This window comes from Saccoglossus kowalevskii, chromosome 2, assembly GCF_978046115.1.
Source record: "Saccoglossus kowalevskii chromosome 2, keSacKowa6.1, whole genome shotgun sequence".
Classification (NCBI taxonomy): domain Eukaryota; kingdom Metazoa; phylum Hemichordata; class Enteropneusta; family Harrimaniidae; genus Saccoglossus; species Saccoglossus kowalevskii.
In genome coordinates this window covers 34,294,007-34,312,398 of record NC_140642.1, presented here as the reverse complement: position 1 = coordinate 34,312,398, position 18,392 = coordinate 34,294,007, and the positions used below count along the sequence as shown (strand labels likewise).

Here is an 18,392-nt window from a genome sequence, read left to right as displayed (position 1 = left end):
TTTATGCGAATTTCGAATACGTCACTGACAGCACGGCGCCCGGTGGCAAAATAGCTCTAAAAGCGACATCGATATTTTAAGTGATCTTTTCTTATCGGGGTCTTTTGAGCAAATTTACAATAATAAGGTTATTAACAAAATAAGGAAATCATATGCTCCGCGATTATTATTGTTTTCAGTGATCATGTGGAGAGGTCAATGGTCAAACAGAGTACAATATTCGAGGTCGCCCATCTGTCTGACAACCTGATCATGTTACGACGACCCGTTGTTACGTCACCATGGGTCGATTAGTGTGTAATTGGTGTTTATGTACCGTAGTACCGATTTGATTTATTCAAACAACACACAGCCTAATATTACCGTCGATTACTTTAGAAATAGCTGATAGCTGGCAAACCATGGACAAACGAAGTACCGTCGTTGAGGTCAGACAAAGGCGAGATAGTAATTGGGCACACTCGACTAATAAATGTCAACAGCAACTTCTGAATACAGTATATGAGGTTCCTATGTCGTCTACGTCCACATTATTATACATAAAATAAAAATATTGCTGAGCATCGCTTCAGAGGTCGGATAATTAGTAAGCAAACAATGATCGTTCAGTTAAAGCGGGGGAGTCGTCACCTGCACATGCGTCAGATGGCCATAGCGTGTCATTGTTTACAAACAAGCGTCTACCCATGAGCCTTTGCGTTTGCAGTGTGTCTTGTTATCGTCGCTTGGGACTCAATTCCCGCGCGTGCGCAGGTGACGATCCTCCCGCTTTAAGAAATCATTGTCGATTTTGCTCACCGTTCCGGCAATGATTTTGAGTTTCACAGTTTTTTGTGTGTTTTTTTCAGATACAGTTGATGTGTCCAATTCCGAATCTTGTTCAGTGTCACAGTGCAAACAAAAGAATGACATTTCAAACTCAATCAATTGTGTTGATATCAAACGCAAGATCCAAATTGACGCATGTGGCGTTAAAGGGTGGTGGTCGTCACGCAGCGCGGGTTTGAATTTTATGTGAACAAACAATGTATTTTACACGCGTTGTATACGTTGCTATGAGTCCGAGGCGGCGCGACGACCACCGCCATTTGAAATCAGTATTGTTATATGTGCGTGTACGCTGTCAACCCAAAATCCCGACTCAGATTTCCGACTTCCAACTTGATCAAACACAAGTTTTGTTACAATTACAGGTTCACCACAGCAGACTACCCGTCAGCTGTTGTGATACTACGTAGAATGTACCCATTGCAGCAAATATCGATTTAAATTCGTGTTAAGCATATTGCATGTTAGTACCACGTGAATAAAGATGCACATTGATCGGTTCTTGAAGCAATATACTACGCAGTATGCACGAAAGTAGAAAGTCCAATTTAATTACCAATAGCTTTACACTTGTGCAACAGGTCGTTTCAACTGAACGGGGTGATTCGTTATGGCGACGTTCCTACCCACGCGTGAATACCAAGGCAATCGTGGACTCATATCATTTGCGCTCAAAAAGTATTTAGCAACGCCAAATATAGTCCATTTCTGTGATTTTAACGAGAATTGTCTACTATTAAGATACATACAGTAAGTGACGTTGTAATATTCCTCGTTGAGATATAAAGTCGGTCATAGTAAAAATATGCTTAATGCCGGAACATCGGATTGTCGGACAAATAAATCCTCCCCCAATACTCGAATACAGTAACACGAATAACGAAAAATATTGTAGTGCTCAGCACCATAGATTACAGAGCTAGGTGTATAACACGTGTCACGTTTGGCGACCATAATTCTAATATACACCCTTACGGCACTTTTTTTATGTTAAAGGTAATTTCTATTGTTCTTATATAGTAAAAAAATCAAAAAAAAAAATCAGTTTTTAGTTAAACACGATAAAAATAGTTAAAATGTTTTCCTTAATCGAAAACAATCTGATTTAGGAATTGATTTGCATATTTTTATGGGGGAGTCGCCACCTGCGCAGATGGCCATAGCTTGTCATTGTTTACAAACAAGCGACTACCCATGAGCCTTTGCGTTTTTAGCGTGTGTTGTTTTCATCGCTTGGGACTCAATTCCGACCCTCCCGCTTTAATATTAGTTGTTGTCTTGTGTTTATAAAAAACGTATCGACAATTCGGTGTGTCTCAAGCTAGTCTGATGGAAACGTTTGTTTAAACAAATATTCACAAATTATAAAACTAGGACCCATTTTTTAGGAGTTTGTGAAAAATGTACCTATTTTGGCGCAGATGTCATGCTGTCTCAACAGGGTTGTAAACACGTATACAAGTTTGACGATGCAATGAAGTTTTGTAATGAACAAATTCGTCTTGGGGCTATTGATCAGATTTTTCAACTTAACAGAAGTCCATGTAGAAAAAATAATGGTAGTTTGGATAATATTGATTTTTATCATACACCTCGTATTGCCTCGCAACGCTATGGGAAGTACGCCCACACATCAAGGCAATAATTTCCCGTATCACGCCTGGCCCAGCATCATTCAAAACAAAACGCTTCATATCTAAATTACCTCGTGTGTTTGAGGCCAAGCCGTGGTAAAATTGTAATTACATCTATAAGGTATGTGGTAAAACCTTCGTGGACTGGATACGGCTCATGTTGCCCTCAATCGTACGGCTTACGCGCCCTCGCAAGCTCTGGTGCTCCCACTGCGAGACCTCGGGCCGCCGTATCCAGTCCATAAAGATTATTAATTTATTATCATATCTTCCTTTCAAGAATCTAGTTGATCTGGCTCTTATGTCTTTCACGAATTCTCTCGGTAAACAGGAGACCATTGTAAATATTTGAAATGTGATAATGCAATTCACAACAAACAATGACAATCACATTGACTGTCACTATCTCTTTGCTTAAACTTGTTTCATTTTACCCAGATGTATCTTCACATACTTATCTCATCACTATGTATACTAAACCATAGACCTTAAGAAACAGGGACATGCAACTTCAGTCAGAGACAACAACAATCCATTTGTCTGTGTGCAACGTGGGTTATAATCTTCTGTATAAATAATCCCATTAATACATATACCTAGTAGATTTATACTTCTGAAACAGTTTTAGTTGTTTCCATTTTACGCTTTTTTATATGTCTGATAAGTTATGCTGTGCCAATATTCACATTTGTCAGTGTGTAACGGGTAGGATAGGCTATATCGCTTCTATATATGATTAACAGTTCAATATAATGTCATTATTATGACAAACATTTTGACTGGTCATTGTTTACTATCAGGCAATTTTGTTTCATTGTAGAGAATTTTTTTTCCATTTCATAGTGGGATAGAAACTGTTAACTTCGCAAATTTTAGTTTCACTCGTATCAATGGAATATACTTGGCTATTCAGTATTGATCAAATGTAATTTTTCTGATTATATTCTAACCACAAAATTAACTCGTTTTGTGTAACTACACACTGGCAGCTATGTTTGGCTTATGGAACAGGAGAGGATGCAATAGTGGTGTTAAGTGGTTTCTCTAAGGTGTTAATTGGGTAGAGGATTATAACTAAGGTTACATGAAAAGAATGCCCACAGTTGCATTTCCCTGTTCACTAAAGTCTATGACTAAACATGAGTGTTACTAATAAGTTAGATTATTAACATTTTAAAAGAAATAGGAAACGTGAACATTTTCCCCAACATTATATTATTGAGGTTACGTATATAAAATCAAATTTTACTTTTCTTGAATAAATCATTGACATACTTCCCGGGACATTTTCATTCGTTTTTATTGCTAGGAATAACACATCACTGCATTTGTGTGCCCTCAAAATTCGAAGGCGCGTGCATTCCTAAAATGTTAACAAAACATACTAGTAATGGCTAGAAAAAGATGTTATATTCTTAATATTAGTGTTTTTAGTTTTAGTATTGCAGCAAAGTCCCAGCATACATCGGATTTCGCGTATGCGTACCAAATATGTATGGTGTCATATTAAATATATTTATTCAAATCATCAGAACAGACATGAAAATACATTGGAACGGACATTTGTGAAACTGTGGAATCGGTTCATGGTATGTCATGTACTTACGGTGACAATACACGACTGTGTTTCTTTAATTGTAGACGTTTTATCTGAGGGGTAGCTGTAAATGTGCGCACGGGCAGATGATAATCAATTACTCGCAATGCGACTGAAATGAAAAGTACCGGGGAGTATGGAATGTTACTTACAAAAGGGCACATGAGGAGGATAGCTGTTGTTAGCTGGGGTTGGGAAACACGAGGATTTAAAATAATGGTGAACCAAATATGTCTATATTATGCTAGTATATGATTACATGTAATATTGCTATCAAACCGTTATCACGTGACACGAGTATAAATTGCGTAAGCGTGGTATAGCCTTGTTCAGATAGTCATGTAACTTGAGCATGTTTGTGATGTCAATGAATTTAATATAAAACGAATAACCTAAAACAATGTCGCTGTGAAGCTGTGGATTTACGATTGGCTGCTCTATTGTTCGATAACTGGGAACTGGATGTAGAAAGAAACAATCAAGAAACAAATGCATAACAATCAGGTTTTAAAGATTTTTAAGTGCACAACTTATGCCTGTCAGAGAACCAACCGCCTTTATATTCCAAAACATTGAAACCGCTCAGAACCAATTTAGCTCGTAACACTTCGATTTAATTCCTTCATTTCACCTATCTATTTTCATAATTTGGAACCGAAGTGTGATTTCGAGATTGCCATGCACGCACATGTACGTGGGAAAAAAACTATTGCATCAGTCACAGTACACAACTTGGTGGGAATATTGGCATCATTTACTGATTGTATGTGTACTCGTGTTACAGGTATCAGTGAAACATGATATAAACAACGTCTTAGCTTATTCCCTTATTCCGAATGTACATTCGTATTGTTACATGTCGCGTGGAAGACTGGATCACGGCCAGCGCAACATTTCGCGTAATGTACGTTCTTCTTCTATATCTGCAATTTACTATCATTGGTATTAGTGGTGAAAGGGTCTGTGTGTATGTCAGTGTGCGTCTGGTTCTAGAGATATCAGTGCAAAAGGCACACACAAATAATAAAACTAGAATAATGCTCATATTTGATTGGGTTTTGGATGAAATCAGTGCATAATAATTACCTAATTTGCATGATAAAATATAATTAACTTTTCTGCTAATATCAGATTCAATGAAACTTGGTACATAGATGCTTAGGTATAAGCCATATACATGTTCAGTTTAGGGTAACATTTTGTAATTACTAATTCACTAATTTGCATAAATTAACCAATTTATAGGTGCTCCACAGATAACACGCATACCGCTCATCAAATTTTGATGAAACTAGATACATAGCTGTTTTTGGATAATCAACATATCTGATTAATTCAGGGTTGAAATCCATGCATATTGATTCATGTCTCCTACTTAATATGCATACCTGTAACGTATTAAGCACTGTTGCAAATAATGACATGCAACCAGTACTACAATACAGACATTTTACAATGTTATGTATCAGATGACAATAGATGGTTGCGTGACCTCATTAATATACATAACTATAATTAAGTACTGTTGCACATAGGGACATGCGACTAGTGCTATAATTTTGTTGTCTGGTGAAATATATGATATATATATATATTCTAATATAGTAAATACAGTATTTGTAATTCATGCCTCCAATACCTTCAGCACATGGGAGTTCTAAAAAAAATGATTCATCTAAGTAATAATTTTTTAGTTGACAATAAACCATAATTCGAATCGATTTACAGTATGGTGTATTGAACAACGATACTCAAAAACATAAGTTTGTGTCCGTATAGCTTCTTTAAATTTTCGATCCAATGAATCATAGTGTATCATATTTTGTACAACACCAGTCAGGTGTGAGAATATATGCCCATTGAACCAACATGTTTATTGTTTGAGATCTTTGTGCCACGAATGTCATTCTGGCATTAGTATAAACATGTAATGTCTGAATTCCACCATTTCATAATCCCTGCAGTATAATATTAATGGTGACGATTATTCCATTTACGTATGTCAGTAATCATACGCACCAGGGAATATTATTCATAGATAAATAAACAAACAAATTAATTAACTCATTAATTAATTAATACTTCATTAGTAACCACTTCTTTCCATCATCGATCAACATTTTCCCTGTCTCATTTGCAAATTTAGATCGACCAATGGGTGAATGATACAGCTGCTCGATACCCAACACTAGCGAAAGAGTTCGTTATTGGTAGCTCGTACGAAAACCGTGTAATGAGAGCATTGAAGGTAGGTCATTTAACTCGAGCAAAACATATTTTAGTTGTATAAAAACAACACACTGTGTTTTAGAACGTCATGTGATCTAATATTTCGTTTTTTTTCTAAATGCGTTATACAAATTATATCGAGTATGCCAAAAATGGCGTATTTGAAGAAAAACAAACTAAAGAAAACTAAAACGAAAAAAGGATGAAAGACGCCTCTTGGTGGCGCACAACTTTATAACGCATGTCCAAAACGCAAATATAGATTGCGTGTATTGTTGGCTCAACGGACCATAGGACCATAGGTCCGCTGAGCCTATGGGATGGGTTTCTGTCCTGCGTCTGTCGTCCGTCTATCTGTCTGTCTGTGTGTGTGTGTGTGTACGACTTCTTCTCAAAAACCGCCGAACTGCTTGACTCGAATTTTGGTGTGTGGATGCCTTGATGAGTGTAGATGGTAATTTGTTCATGAGAAGTCGATCTGCCAAAAATTATGCAAATTAGCCCCAAAAACTCTAAAATTTCATCTATACTACTATGACACTAAGTGGTCTACAGTGCTGATATTAATAGTGCATGTGCCATGGGTTGTCCTCTATCAGTTTTGTTAATTTGGTAAGGAAATTTTCAATTTCCTAATTTTGGCGAATATTTTAAAATGGTCATTTTTGGTCAAAAATTCTATTTTCGACTTCTTCTTCAAAATCGGTAGCCTGAATGCTTTGATACTTGGTGTGTATGTGTTGACATCTACTAGATTTGTTCATCCCATGGCCATATCTTTAATTCTCTAATTTTGGCAAATATTTTTGTAATTTTTGTTTAAAAATGGAATTTCAACTAAAAAATCAATTTCTTTGATTGGTCTATTGTGATTGTAATGAAAACATAACCACTCAACATATTTAAATGTGTATAGACATGATTGATTTTGGTTGAAAATTATGCAAATTACCTAATTTACATACCAATATATAGGCTATTTTGGTTATATCTTGAGAACCATTTAATATGTTTTAATAAAACTTGGTGCATAGATGTGTTGGGTCAGTTTCCAGATATATTTAGTTTTTGGTGGAAATTTATCTAATTTGCATATCAGCTAGTGAAATTCAAGCTATTTGGGTGCTATTTCAAGAACCATTCAACATATTTCAACAAAACTTGGTATATACATTTATTACGAATAATTGCAAATATCATGTTATGTTATTCTCTCAACACGCTGGAGTTCATTTTAAGCTCTCTTTGATTCTAATTTTATTGAATATTTATGTTATTTTTGTAAAAAATTCCACTTTTAGCATTATGTTTTATTGTCTCACTCACTGCCTTTTGGGGTATTTGTCATATACAGCACTAATCCTGTGTACAATAGCCGTTGAGCAACAGGCCATTGGCCTATTTTTTTTATATTGAAAGGGTTTAAAACAAACTATTTAAACAACTAATAGAAGTATTGTTGAAAAACAACGCATCTCCGGATAATTTTTTTTCTAAAAACTTAGGACCATAAATGGTCTGTTTCTTTGGCGCAACAATAAACAAGCGTTAATATTCCCGAGATCAATCGTTGTGTGTCTGACACTAGACCCAGTTCAGTCTCACGTGATTTGTGATAATGTACTACTATTGTTTACTTAGGTTGGAAGCGAATCGAGTGAAGTGAAGCCAGCAATGTGGGTCCATAGTGGTATTCATGCCAGAGAGTGGGTAACGCCAGCTACTAATACATGGATGACAAATCAGGTTAATAACAAGAAACATCCTCACATTATTTACGTAATATACAATGCATGTATTTACACTCGACTATTTATATTACAGAGACTAGTGTAAACTAACGTAACATATAGGTTGGTCCACAGTCCTATGTTGGGGGACTGTGGTTGGTCATACAAATCTTGATATTACACTTCGTTTATTTTAGTTCCAAGACCAATAATACATATGCATGATAACGACACGTAATATTATGTTATATATCCACCAGCTCCTTGTCGATTATTCAACAAACGATCTTGTGAGAACGCTACTGGACACATTCGATTTTTACATTCTACCAATTACCAATCCTGATGGATATGAATACACGTGGACAGATGTGAGTACGCCACCACGATGATAGACTTTCGTTTTTATTTTATTTTTATATATTATAAATTGAATTGAAACCCATTTTCTTTTTGAAATAATTGTATGTATTTTCGCTTCAATGATATAAATTTGTTTTTTAGGATCGAATGTGGCGCAAGACTCGGTCTGTGAATGACGATTCGACGTGCATCGGCGTAGACCCTAATCGTAACTGGGCCTATGAATGGGGAGGTAGGTAGACATTTTCAAGTGAAACCATTTTCCACTAACTATGACACAACTTTAGACGTAATACACCAGAGGACGTTGTTTTATATTAACTTGTCTCTCAAAGTGACTGAAAATACAATGAAATGTTGCAAATATATGTATACAGTGTCCTGTCTGTGATGGGGGCGCACTACATTCCATGCATGCATTGCACGCCATTCTCTTGGTTCCCATATACATTGACACACTGACCGATGTGATAGGTCATTGAGTTGAGTCACTGTGCAGTCCCCAACTGAACCATGTACAGTGTCGTGTCAGTCAATTAAGACGCCTTAACTCTTTGAGTAAAACACTCATCTAAGGCGCCCAAGTGTTCTTAACAATGGCGACCATTCATTAAGATAGAGATGCAGTTTACCTGACAGGTATTTTAAGTAGTTAATTAGGAAACCAATATGACCTCCTTTGTCCACAAAACTATATATTTTCGGAAAGCCTATTGTATGAATTTTAAAATTTCGTTAGTATTTTTTTTATGGACACTGTAGTTTGAAATATGCACAGAAATGTGCTTTTTTGGTCAAAAGTGATTTACAAAAAATTTGCTTCTAAAACATGCTTCTGTTTCCTGTCAAAATTGGTTTATGGGTACATCTGTTTATTATGAAGAAAGTGCCGTTTTAGACAGTTTTCAATTTTGCAGGGCAGCGGCTCTAATTTCACTACTTCAAATTTATGCATAAATTAACATCCAGGCTAGCTGTCTGTACGATTGTTGTAACACTGTTCAACCAAAAACAATACCCCGACGGCGTTTTGAAGATAAACACATTGTCAATTATTTGCGAAAATTTCAAAACAAAAGGTCAAAGCGTCTAGGAGCTATTTTTTTAAAGTTCTGGGGTGTGCACTAAAAATAAGCTGAGATAATTGCTAATTTGCATAACAATTCACTCAGTAAGACGTTTGCTAATGCTCATAATTAAAATGGCTGTAACAGTTTCAAATTTAAATGTATTATCGTTTTGTTAAAAGTTAAATATAGTGCTTAATATGGAGATCCCGTCATTTCTTTTTTTCACAATGTTTCTTTTTTTATTATTTATGTACAGCCTTGCTAAATATTGCTAAGCATTCAAAAGAAAGAATGTTTGTTCCTGTTTTCTATATTTTAAAATCGTCTTTGAGTATGTTCCACTATTCACAATTCTACAAAATGTTAACAGTCCATAACAACTGTTTGGTTAATAAAAAGCAAAAAAAAAAATTCACTCCCAAGTGCCCACGAACCTGCATCTCTACCTTAAATTCAATTCGTTCTGTTAGCTAGTCCAAATCAACAACTATGTACATGGAGAAAGCATTGACCATCAGCGAAATGATCCTAGTTTTGTCAGTTGTGTATTGTTCATTCACAGGCAGTGGGGCCAGCAAGTTTCCTTGTTTCGATACATACCGTGGTCCTTACCCACACTCTGAAGTCGAAGTCAGAAACGTGGCAGATTTCATTTTAGAGAGAGCAAAAACACAAGAGTTTGTCTTCTTCATGGATATTCACTCGTATTCGCAGATGTGGATGAATCCCTGGGGCTACACGGAAGAATATCCTGAGGACTACGATGATCATGTAAGCAATTCGACGCATGCGTACGGGGCGCGGGATGTCAATTAATTATTTTGTGTATACTAGAATAAAACGGACTAATAATTGGAGGCCGTGGCGTGTGTGTTTTAAAATGATGTGTGCATTTTAAAAACGGCGTGACTGTGCGTTTTAATGATGTGTGTTTCAAATTGACTGTTGTGTGTATGTGTTCATTAAATGTATGTGCATTAAAAGATTATGTATGTATTTTAAATTATGTGTATATTAAAATGGCGTGTGTATTTTAAAAATTATATGTATATTAAAATGACGTGTGTGTTTTAAAAATTATGTGTATATTAAAATGACATGTGTATTTTAAAAATGACGTGTGTTTAAAAACGACGTGTGTGTTTAAAAACGACGTGTGTATTTTAAAATAATGTGTGTTTAAAACTGACGTGTTTGTTTTTAAAAATGACGTGTGTGTGGTCGAATGAAAATTTGTGTGTGTAAAAAGCAAAAAACGCGTGCATTAACCTTTTTACGCCTGTAGGAGGCAATATTTTTGAATGATTATTTTTTCGTGTGTGTGCAGAAAAAACGTGTGCATTAACTTTGTTACGCTTGTGGAGGGCGCTATTTTTGAATGATTTTTTTGCTATAATTTAAAGCCAAAATTGTCTACATATAATAAAAGGTCATCTCGGTCTTATAACTTCAAATACTCTGGAATAATGGAAGTTGATTTACAAATCAATACTTTGGGTAGCTGTTTCAGTTCGCTTCATCAATTTGAGCAGAAATAAATAAAAAATCGACATTCCTCAGTTCATACCTAAAACACGTTTCACATCTCAATTACATTCCAAGTCCGTTTCATTGTATTAATAAAAACTTAGCCATCATTAACAAAGAATAATAATATGTTTGTTTGTAGATGAAAGTTGGCGAGATATTCACTGAAGCAGTGGCGTCAGTCCATGGACAACAATATACGTACGGTACCATCCCAGATTTACTCTGTAAGTGATGTAATTTGTCTTTCGGCACTGAAACTATACGATAAATATGTTGGTAATATGTCACCATCAACTGACCCGACTGCTCAAATCAAATGGGGATTTCCTGAAACAGAATGTGTATTTATTTATACTAACCATATGTCATACGTTGTGAATTCATGTGAGTGTTAAAATATTGTCACTGCAACTCAATATAATGTATAGTTTTATGGGAGGGACATGGACCACGATTTTCATATCTAGACACTGAACATCTTTTTAAATGAAGTAACTTTTTCATATCATGTAATATTATGTCAAGGAATAATATAAATCAACCAACAATCCAGGAACATGTATCAGTTAATTGCGTTATAACCTAGCTATATATAGGTACGATATTGCCCCATTCATCAATTCAACATATTTCAATATAATAAAACACTCAAGAATGCCATAACTTACTTAAAGGGCGGCAGTCGTCGCGCCGTGTTCTGTTCGATATGGGACTCATAGCGACGTATACAAGGCGTGTAAAATACATTGTTTATTTACATGATATTCGAACACGCGCTGCGTGATGACCACCGCGCATTAATTTTCCGAATACTTTATTCCGATATCTCAGTATTAATACCTGTATCTAATTAATTGAAATTTTCACAGATGTATCGTCAGGTTGCAGCGTTGACTGGGGGCATGGCATTATGGGTATCAAATATTCCCATACCACAGAACTCAGGGACACTGGGGAATATGCATTTCTACTTCCGGAAGACCAGATTATTCCGACAGCGCAGGAGACATACGCAGGCTTTGTCGCGGTTTACGAACATATTATGAACAAACGCGTATCTTCGTAAAGCATCAGAATATATGTAGCACCGTATTCGTATTTCAAGTAATTTACGTGAATTTTTGAAATTCAATAAAAAATTGTTTCAATAATAAACTGCTTATTTTAATCGGCATAACTATGGCCGTTAATGTGGTGTATATCGATGACGTCATATCTCATTACGCTCTCTCACTTTACACTGGCCATTCTAAATTATTCACTCGTATTACTAGTAAGACTGACTCGTTGGTGTCAGCGATGGGAGCTGAAATTAGTATGAACAAATGTAATTACCTTGACTAATAAGAAATCCCTAATTGTTAATCAATCGTATTTCCAGTGATAGAGCCAAGTCTGTAAAATACCTAGGTATCAAAATTATTATTGCTACTAAGGCTTTTAAAGTGATATATCTCTTTTAGCGTACATGTTCTCTTTTTGATGATATTTGAGTTTTGACAAGTAACCTGGAGTACTGTTCTCATGTCTAGACACCATCACAGAAAGCCAAACTTGAATGGATACACATTAACTGTATTATATCTATGGTGGAAAGTTCAAATACTCTTCCATTCTTAGTACATCGATTTATTCAAACACTTTTGCATTCCTACACTTAAAACTCCTAATCATGTTCAAGATATAATAGTTATTTCCTGGGAAAGATTCATTCAAGTTTCATTCATGTATTTCCTGTCATAATATCAAACCATGACAACACTCTCAAATTGCCGATATAGTCACACAAATATACAAAGCATGACTTCTATGCTTATTTACAGTGTCAATAATTCTTGAGTACCGGTTTCCTCTATGTCTATCTTTGCTAACAATTTGCCTAAGTTAGTGGGTGTAAGGATACTGCACAGTTCAAAATTGTTTTTCTTCTACCACTGCCTTTGAGGGGCGACAGAGATGTGGAATTTACACATTAACACATTTTGCGATAGAAAAAAAAAGAATTGCACTAATTTCCAATATAATAAACATCTGTATATACATTATAGCAATGGTCGACAAAATATATGTTGATGACGGTGCCATCTGACATCGTAATTTTACAAACTTTGAATTGTATTCACGACTATGTAGTATATGGGGCCTCTAGCTTATTGGTCTTAGGTGCTTCCCAAGCTTAGAAGGCGTAGGTTGTTACGACGTAAATTCCACACAATTTACGTAGTTGGAAGCAAATTATAACGTAGTGAAATCACGACTTTGCTTGTTTAGAAAAATTCACAATTTTCGTTTACTTATTTCTTCATTTGTATTTACTGATATCGTGTAGTGTTTTGTTCATACATGGGCTACACAAAACAAGTAGCGTTAATAATATCATCAGTTATTGACGTGATGATCGAGGCTGGGTTAATTTTTATTATCACATTAAGTTCAAAAATCAAAGCAATTACTACCGCAGACAAATGATCGGTGCGTTTCTATTATTGGACCAATAACGCGCGCGCCAAAACGACTGGATGGCGTCCGCAAATAAACATCAAACAAATAAATAAACATTTAAAAATTGAAAGTCATTTCTCTATAAACATATTGGTCGGCGAATAAAATACACATTACCCACACTACATTCATCCAAACTACTAACATAGAAATCGTAATCATGGGCGTGTCGATGTATGCTACTACGGTGTGCGTTCATTAGGCCGTCAACGCATGCCAACCATACGACTGGATGGCGTCCGCAAATTTGCAACAAATAAACATTCGATAATGAAATTATTTTTGCCCACGACATATTCCTCTGTGAATAAAATACACGATTTAGTGAAAAGTGCCTGTAATATCCTTTATGTTTATCATTAAAACGCAACGGCAAATTGTCTGAGGTAGTATTCGCCAATTGCGGGATAATCAACCAAGACTAGATGAGAACTGATTGTTCTATTTGTTGACGCCTGACGTATTCATATCCCGATCGAGTTTGTATCATTAATATAATTATTAATTTACTGGTCAATTGTATTCAACCCAGGGAGTTCCGTTTGTCATAAACCCAAATAACACATCATATTAACAATAATTTATTGAACGTTCTGACTTTCTGTTTGCTTTTTGAAATGAGCCCATGATTTTGAGCCAATTGCAGTACTCGTATCTGAGGTTCTACACGGTCCCAGGACATCAAGAATACAGTTAAATGTTACCACAGTATCAAAATCTCGTATTAGAAGTTGAATAGTCGTCTGGCTGTAGTGTTTCTATTCAATATATGCCTTGCGCAAATGTCACTGCAGTTAAAAGCACGGCAAAACCAATGTATTTAAAGTCCATCACCAGTCTGAGGCATTTTACTAAAAATCATGATACCATTGTTGTCAATTGAAAGTGTGGGTATAAATACTATAAATATGCGCATAGCAAGTTTGTTACTGGCAGTAATCGTCTCAAGAGAGGAAAGCGCAAAAACTCTAATTTAGCTCTGAATTTCCAGAAAAAAATAAGTTGCAAAAAGGGAAGAATACCCCGAAAAAGATATGTCAGCAACTCAATATAATGACATTTGACACTCATTCCTAATTTGAGGATGAAATGTTGAATAATGTTGCTGAATAATACAACTAAAACTATCCCTTTGAAAGCATTGTCATTGAACTGTAATTTCACGGTATTACTATCTATGTTTTCTAATATAAGTATTATTGTCAAGAAAACACTGCCTAATTGAAAGTGTTGCATTTGAGTACATATACTGTACTTTACATATACTGATTTTAACAGCACTGGCAAGTTGGTCTACCAACTTTTCACCAAGGCCACGGCTTTTAAGAGTTGATATTCCATGTGTCTAACACATTATTTGTGGGAATTTACACACTACTGAGGCAAACAAATAACTTGCTCCGCGGATTTTAAATGACTTGTATATTTTATCGTTTGGAGTGATATTCTGCTAAAATCTGTTAAATGTTTTTAGATATTGTATAGGGAAAACATTTTTTCTCACTACCGTCGGGCGGAGCTATTAACCCCGCAAAAAAATTCCACACTACAAAAACGAGAACACCTTTTACTCTAAACATGTCTTCGGGATTTTGAATCAAATCGCCAACTTTCAGAATAAAATGAAGTGCAATTAAATAAAAGCTGTGGTACTAATTTAATGGGTATGTACAGAAATCCCTATTTTCCCTTTATTATTCAAGCTACAGAATTTGGGCACCTCATCAAATACGTATCTAGATTGAGTTATTTTTTGATTGAGGAAATTGGAGAAACTCACCTGTTCATTTTAGTCAGTATATACTCTTTTTCTAGGCTTAAGTACATTCTTTCCTTCTACGCTATAGTTTATAACACGATTTACTACCATTGGTATCTATTTATACCATTTCCTGTCCAAGTGGAAATGACTGATGAAATACATAATATTACCATCAAAGTAGGAATATCCAAAATCAACTGCATTGTAACGCAAGAAGACAGTATATAAGGCGTTGCTGCAATGGAGTGGCAACTTATTTCTACTCAACTCTCGACCAACTTCAAGAAGAAGCTACACCATTTGCAAAGGTAAGTACACTATAATGCTTTATTTTTAATTTGTGTTATGTTTTTTTATTTCCGAATAATCATTAAATAAAATTGAATTTATTATTACAATATTGAAACATGCATCCTAAACTTAAATAAAAAATATATTAACTTGAAATTGTTTTAATGAGCTTAACTGTTACTTGATCGATGTTACAAACCGTTTGGTTTCTCATGACACTTTCCGACTATTACGCATGCCTCTTATAGTATCAGGTACTCACTGTGGATTATTTAATAATGCAATAGCTTCTATAAGTAGTGTTTGTAACTCGGGAGACAAATAGATCGTAATCACTAATATTTTAAACAGCGAATACAGGAAACTCTTTTTATTTCATAAACCAATTTGCCACACGTCCACACCACTTTCAAACACTTTTTGTAAAATTACCACCAAACTGTTAACGCATCTACAAACTCAGTGCCCAATAATGATCAACGGAATCGTTTTCAATAGTCTCAGAATTTCTAGTAATTTGTTCTTTAAAAAAAGAATTATTAACCTTTGTGTACACTTTTGTGGATGGTGTACAAATAATCACTGACCACCGAGCAACGCCATGCATACACTTCAGTTGCTCGGCCGACCCCCTTATACGTGTATAAAATATTAACTTATACCAACACGCAGCACTGAATAGTAGAGTACTGTTTTATGAACTATTAACGAAGTTGTGATTTGTAGCCGATAACCGCTGAGACTTTAAATGATGTTATAATCAATAGGCAATAACAATAAACGTAAATGGTGAAGTGTTTGCTACTATGTAATCTTTTGATTTATGTGGGTTCTTAAAACTATATTGCGTGTACTTTAATATAAGCATGTCTATCAAAATCCTGCTTTCAGATGTATGTTACACTATTCCGAATATTGGCACTCGGTCCCATGATGTATTTCGTCTCTGTAACAGAAGCAACACCTTTAGTGCATAGCGCACTGAGACGACAGAGTATGTGCGGACAGAACGTTAATTTTTGTCAACAGGTGGTTGATGATAATGACTGGTCAGTTGAAGTACAGTCTCTTCGTAATAGATATGTACGTACGTTTATTCCATCGTTCAAATGTTCAATGTCGCATGAAGTTATGCCATATCATCTTTTCTTGATAACAAAAACAAAATCTCAAAATTCGAATGATTTATTTCAGGCATTTAGACATAACAAGACGCCACAAGGAACAAGTTCTGGGATTTTGAAATACAACGTTGATAGAGATTGCTACGAACGTATGAATGTGAGTATACTATTTTACTAATTCCTACATTTATTTATTCTGTAAACCGACAACATATATTTTATACTCTTAACAACTCCAGATGATATGTTTGTTATTAATAGTTCAAATTAGGTGATTGATTTGCGTTGTTTTATTTTGTTTAAAGAAAGTTAATCAAGTGTGGGTTCATCAGTGTGAACTGGTTGAGTTATTGCCGTGGGTAGCTAGGATAGCAATTGATGAGAATGGTAGGACCCAAAACATGAGACATGAAGTGTTGTCCCTTATAGCACCAATAAATAATACAGTCAATCTAATCCACAACTTTGTAAGTATGAAAACAAACTGTAACTATGTCACAATCGTTACTTCAATTCACTTGTAACATTCAACGTAATCGATCGATATCAAATGAATTGTTAACCTACACCACTGCGTGAAGAGAGTTAACTATATTCACCGCACACAGTCAATGTGATTCCGAACTTACAAAATATTGTCAATGGAATATTTGCGGATAAATGTGTATAACATTATTAAGAAAGGCGAGATCATTAAGTAAACAACTCTATGATGTTTATCTAGGTGACATCTATGGTATCATGCGGTGAGTATGAACCACACAATTCATGCCGACATTCTATTGAATTAGCTGATCCACAGTTTTGTGTATGGGTATGTACTTTTTTATTTAGATTTGCGCTATGCAATATACATAGAAGTAACAGAAATGTGCATGCAATGTGACTCAAACAGAAATCGGACCGATATGATATGTCTTCACGCATAATCGTAGGAACATCAGTGTTCATAACCAAAGAATGATAATGCATTAGTACGAGCTATAAAGAACAACTTAAACTCGTCCACGTTCATGCTAGTGTGCTTGTTAACAACCAAAGATTGAACTTAATCGGTTGTAAACTTTGTTACGTATGTTTTCTTTGTCAGAATAATACTATTGCTGATGAAAGAAACACCGATGTGTATTACTCTGTATTGGAAGATCTAAGCAAATCCGCGACAGTGATGCAAACTGCATTTCAAAGATTTCGGAAGGCAGATAGAACATGTTAGAGACCATGATAGAACATGTTAAAGACCATGCTTACAACGAAATAACACATGATTTTTTGTCATGAAATCGAGTTTTAACAATTTTCATTATTCAAAATCCGTAGTATTCTGTATGCGGTAATGGAATTGCACAACTAAGTTGTAAAATGACCTTATTATCAACAGATAGATTCTAATTAATATTCATTTCGCCATGCAGCAATAATAATATATATTATGCATATTTTAGATAATTTATATTAGATTATATTTCTGTATACAACTCATTGTCGGTATGATTGCATAACAGTAATCGATGTGTAGTTATGAAATATTTGCGACAAATTCCAAATGTTTTGGGACTTATTTCCTGTTTTGGCCCTACTTCAACCTGTTTTCTCTAACAAAATAGCTTTAACTATTGAATTAGCGCACATGGCATGTTTTAATGGATATGGATGCTATTTTAAATATTGTAATTGCTCGCATTTAAACATTAATACATTTGAATAAAACAACACTGCACAGTAATACACA

The 18,392-nt window shown here is 35.1% G+C and overlaps 1 protein-coding gene across 1 annotated transcript; it reads left to right on the top strand.

Moving 5' to 3' along the window:
• The first annotated feature begins 401 nt into the window (after positions 1-401).
• On the top strand, positions 402-17,876 carry LOC100367846 (zinc carboxypeptidase-like). The gene is made up of 14 exons (XM_085505795.1): positions 402-428; positions 6,206-6,307; positions 7,930-8,034; positions 8,279-8,389; positions 8,523-8,613; positions 10,014-10,222; positions 11,121-11,205; positions 11,851-12,043; positions 15,427-15,553; positions 16,428-16,619; positions 16,731-16,817; positions 16,966-17,127; positions 17,385-17,474; positions 17,751-17,876. Exons 1-14 carry the CDS (start codon positions 402-404, stop codon positions 17,874-17,876), a joined length of 1,707 nt encoding a protein of 568 aa, XP_085361921.1.
• The last annotated feature ends 516 nt before the right edge of the window (positions 17,877-18,392 follow it).

Excerpts from the sequence above, each read along its gene's own strand:
- LOC100367846 (XM_085505795.1), top strand. The coding sequence starts at position 402 with ATGGACAAACGAAGTACCGTCGTTGAG. Across the intron at positions 16,620-16,730 it reads AGTCTCTTCGTAATAGATAT|GCATTTAGACATAACAAGAC; the intron begins GTACGTACGTTT and ends GATTTATTTCAG. Across the intron at positions 17,128-17,384 it reads TCAATCTAATCCACAACTTT|GTGACATCTATGGTATCATG; the intron begins GTAAGTATGAAA and ends ATGTTTATCTAG.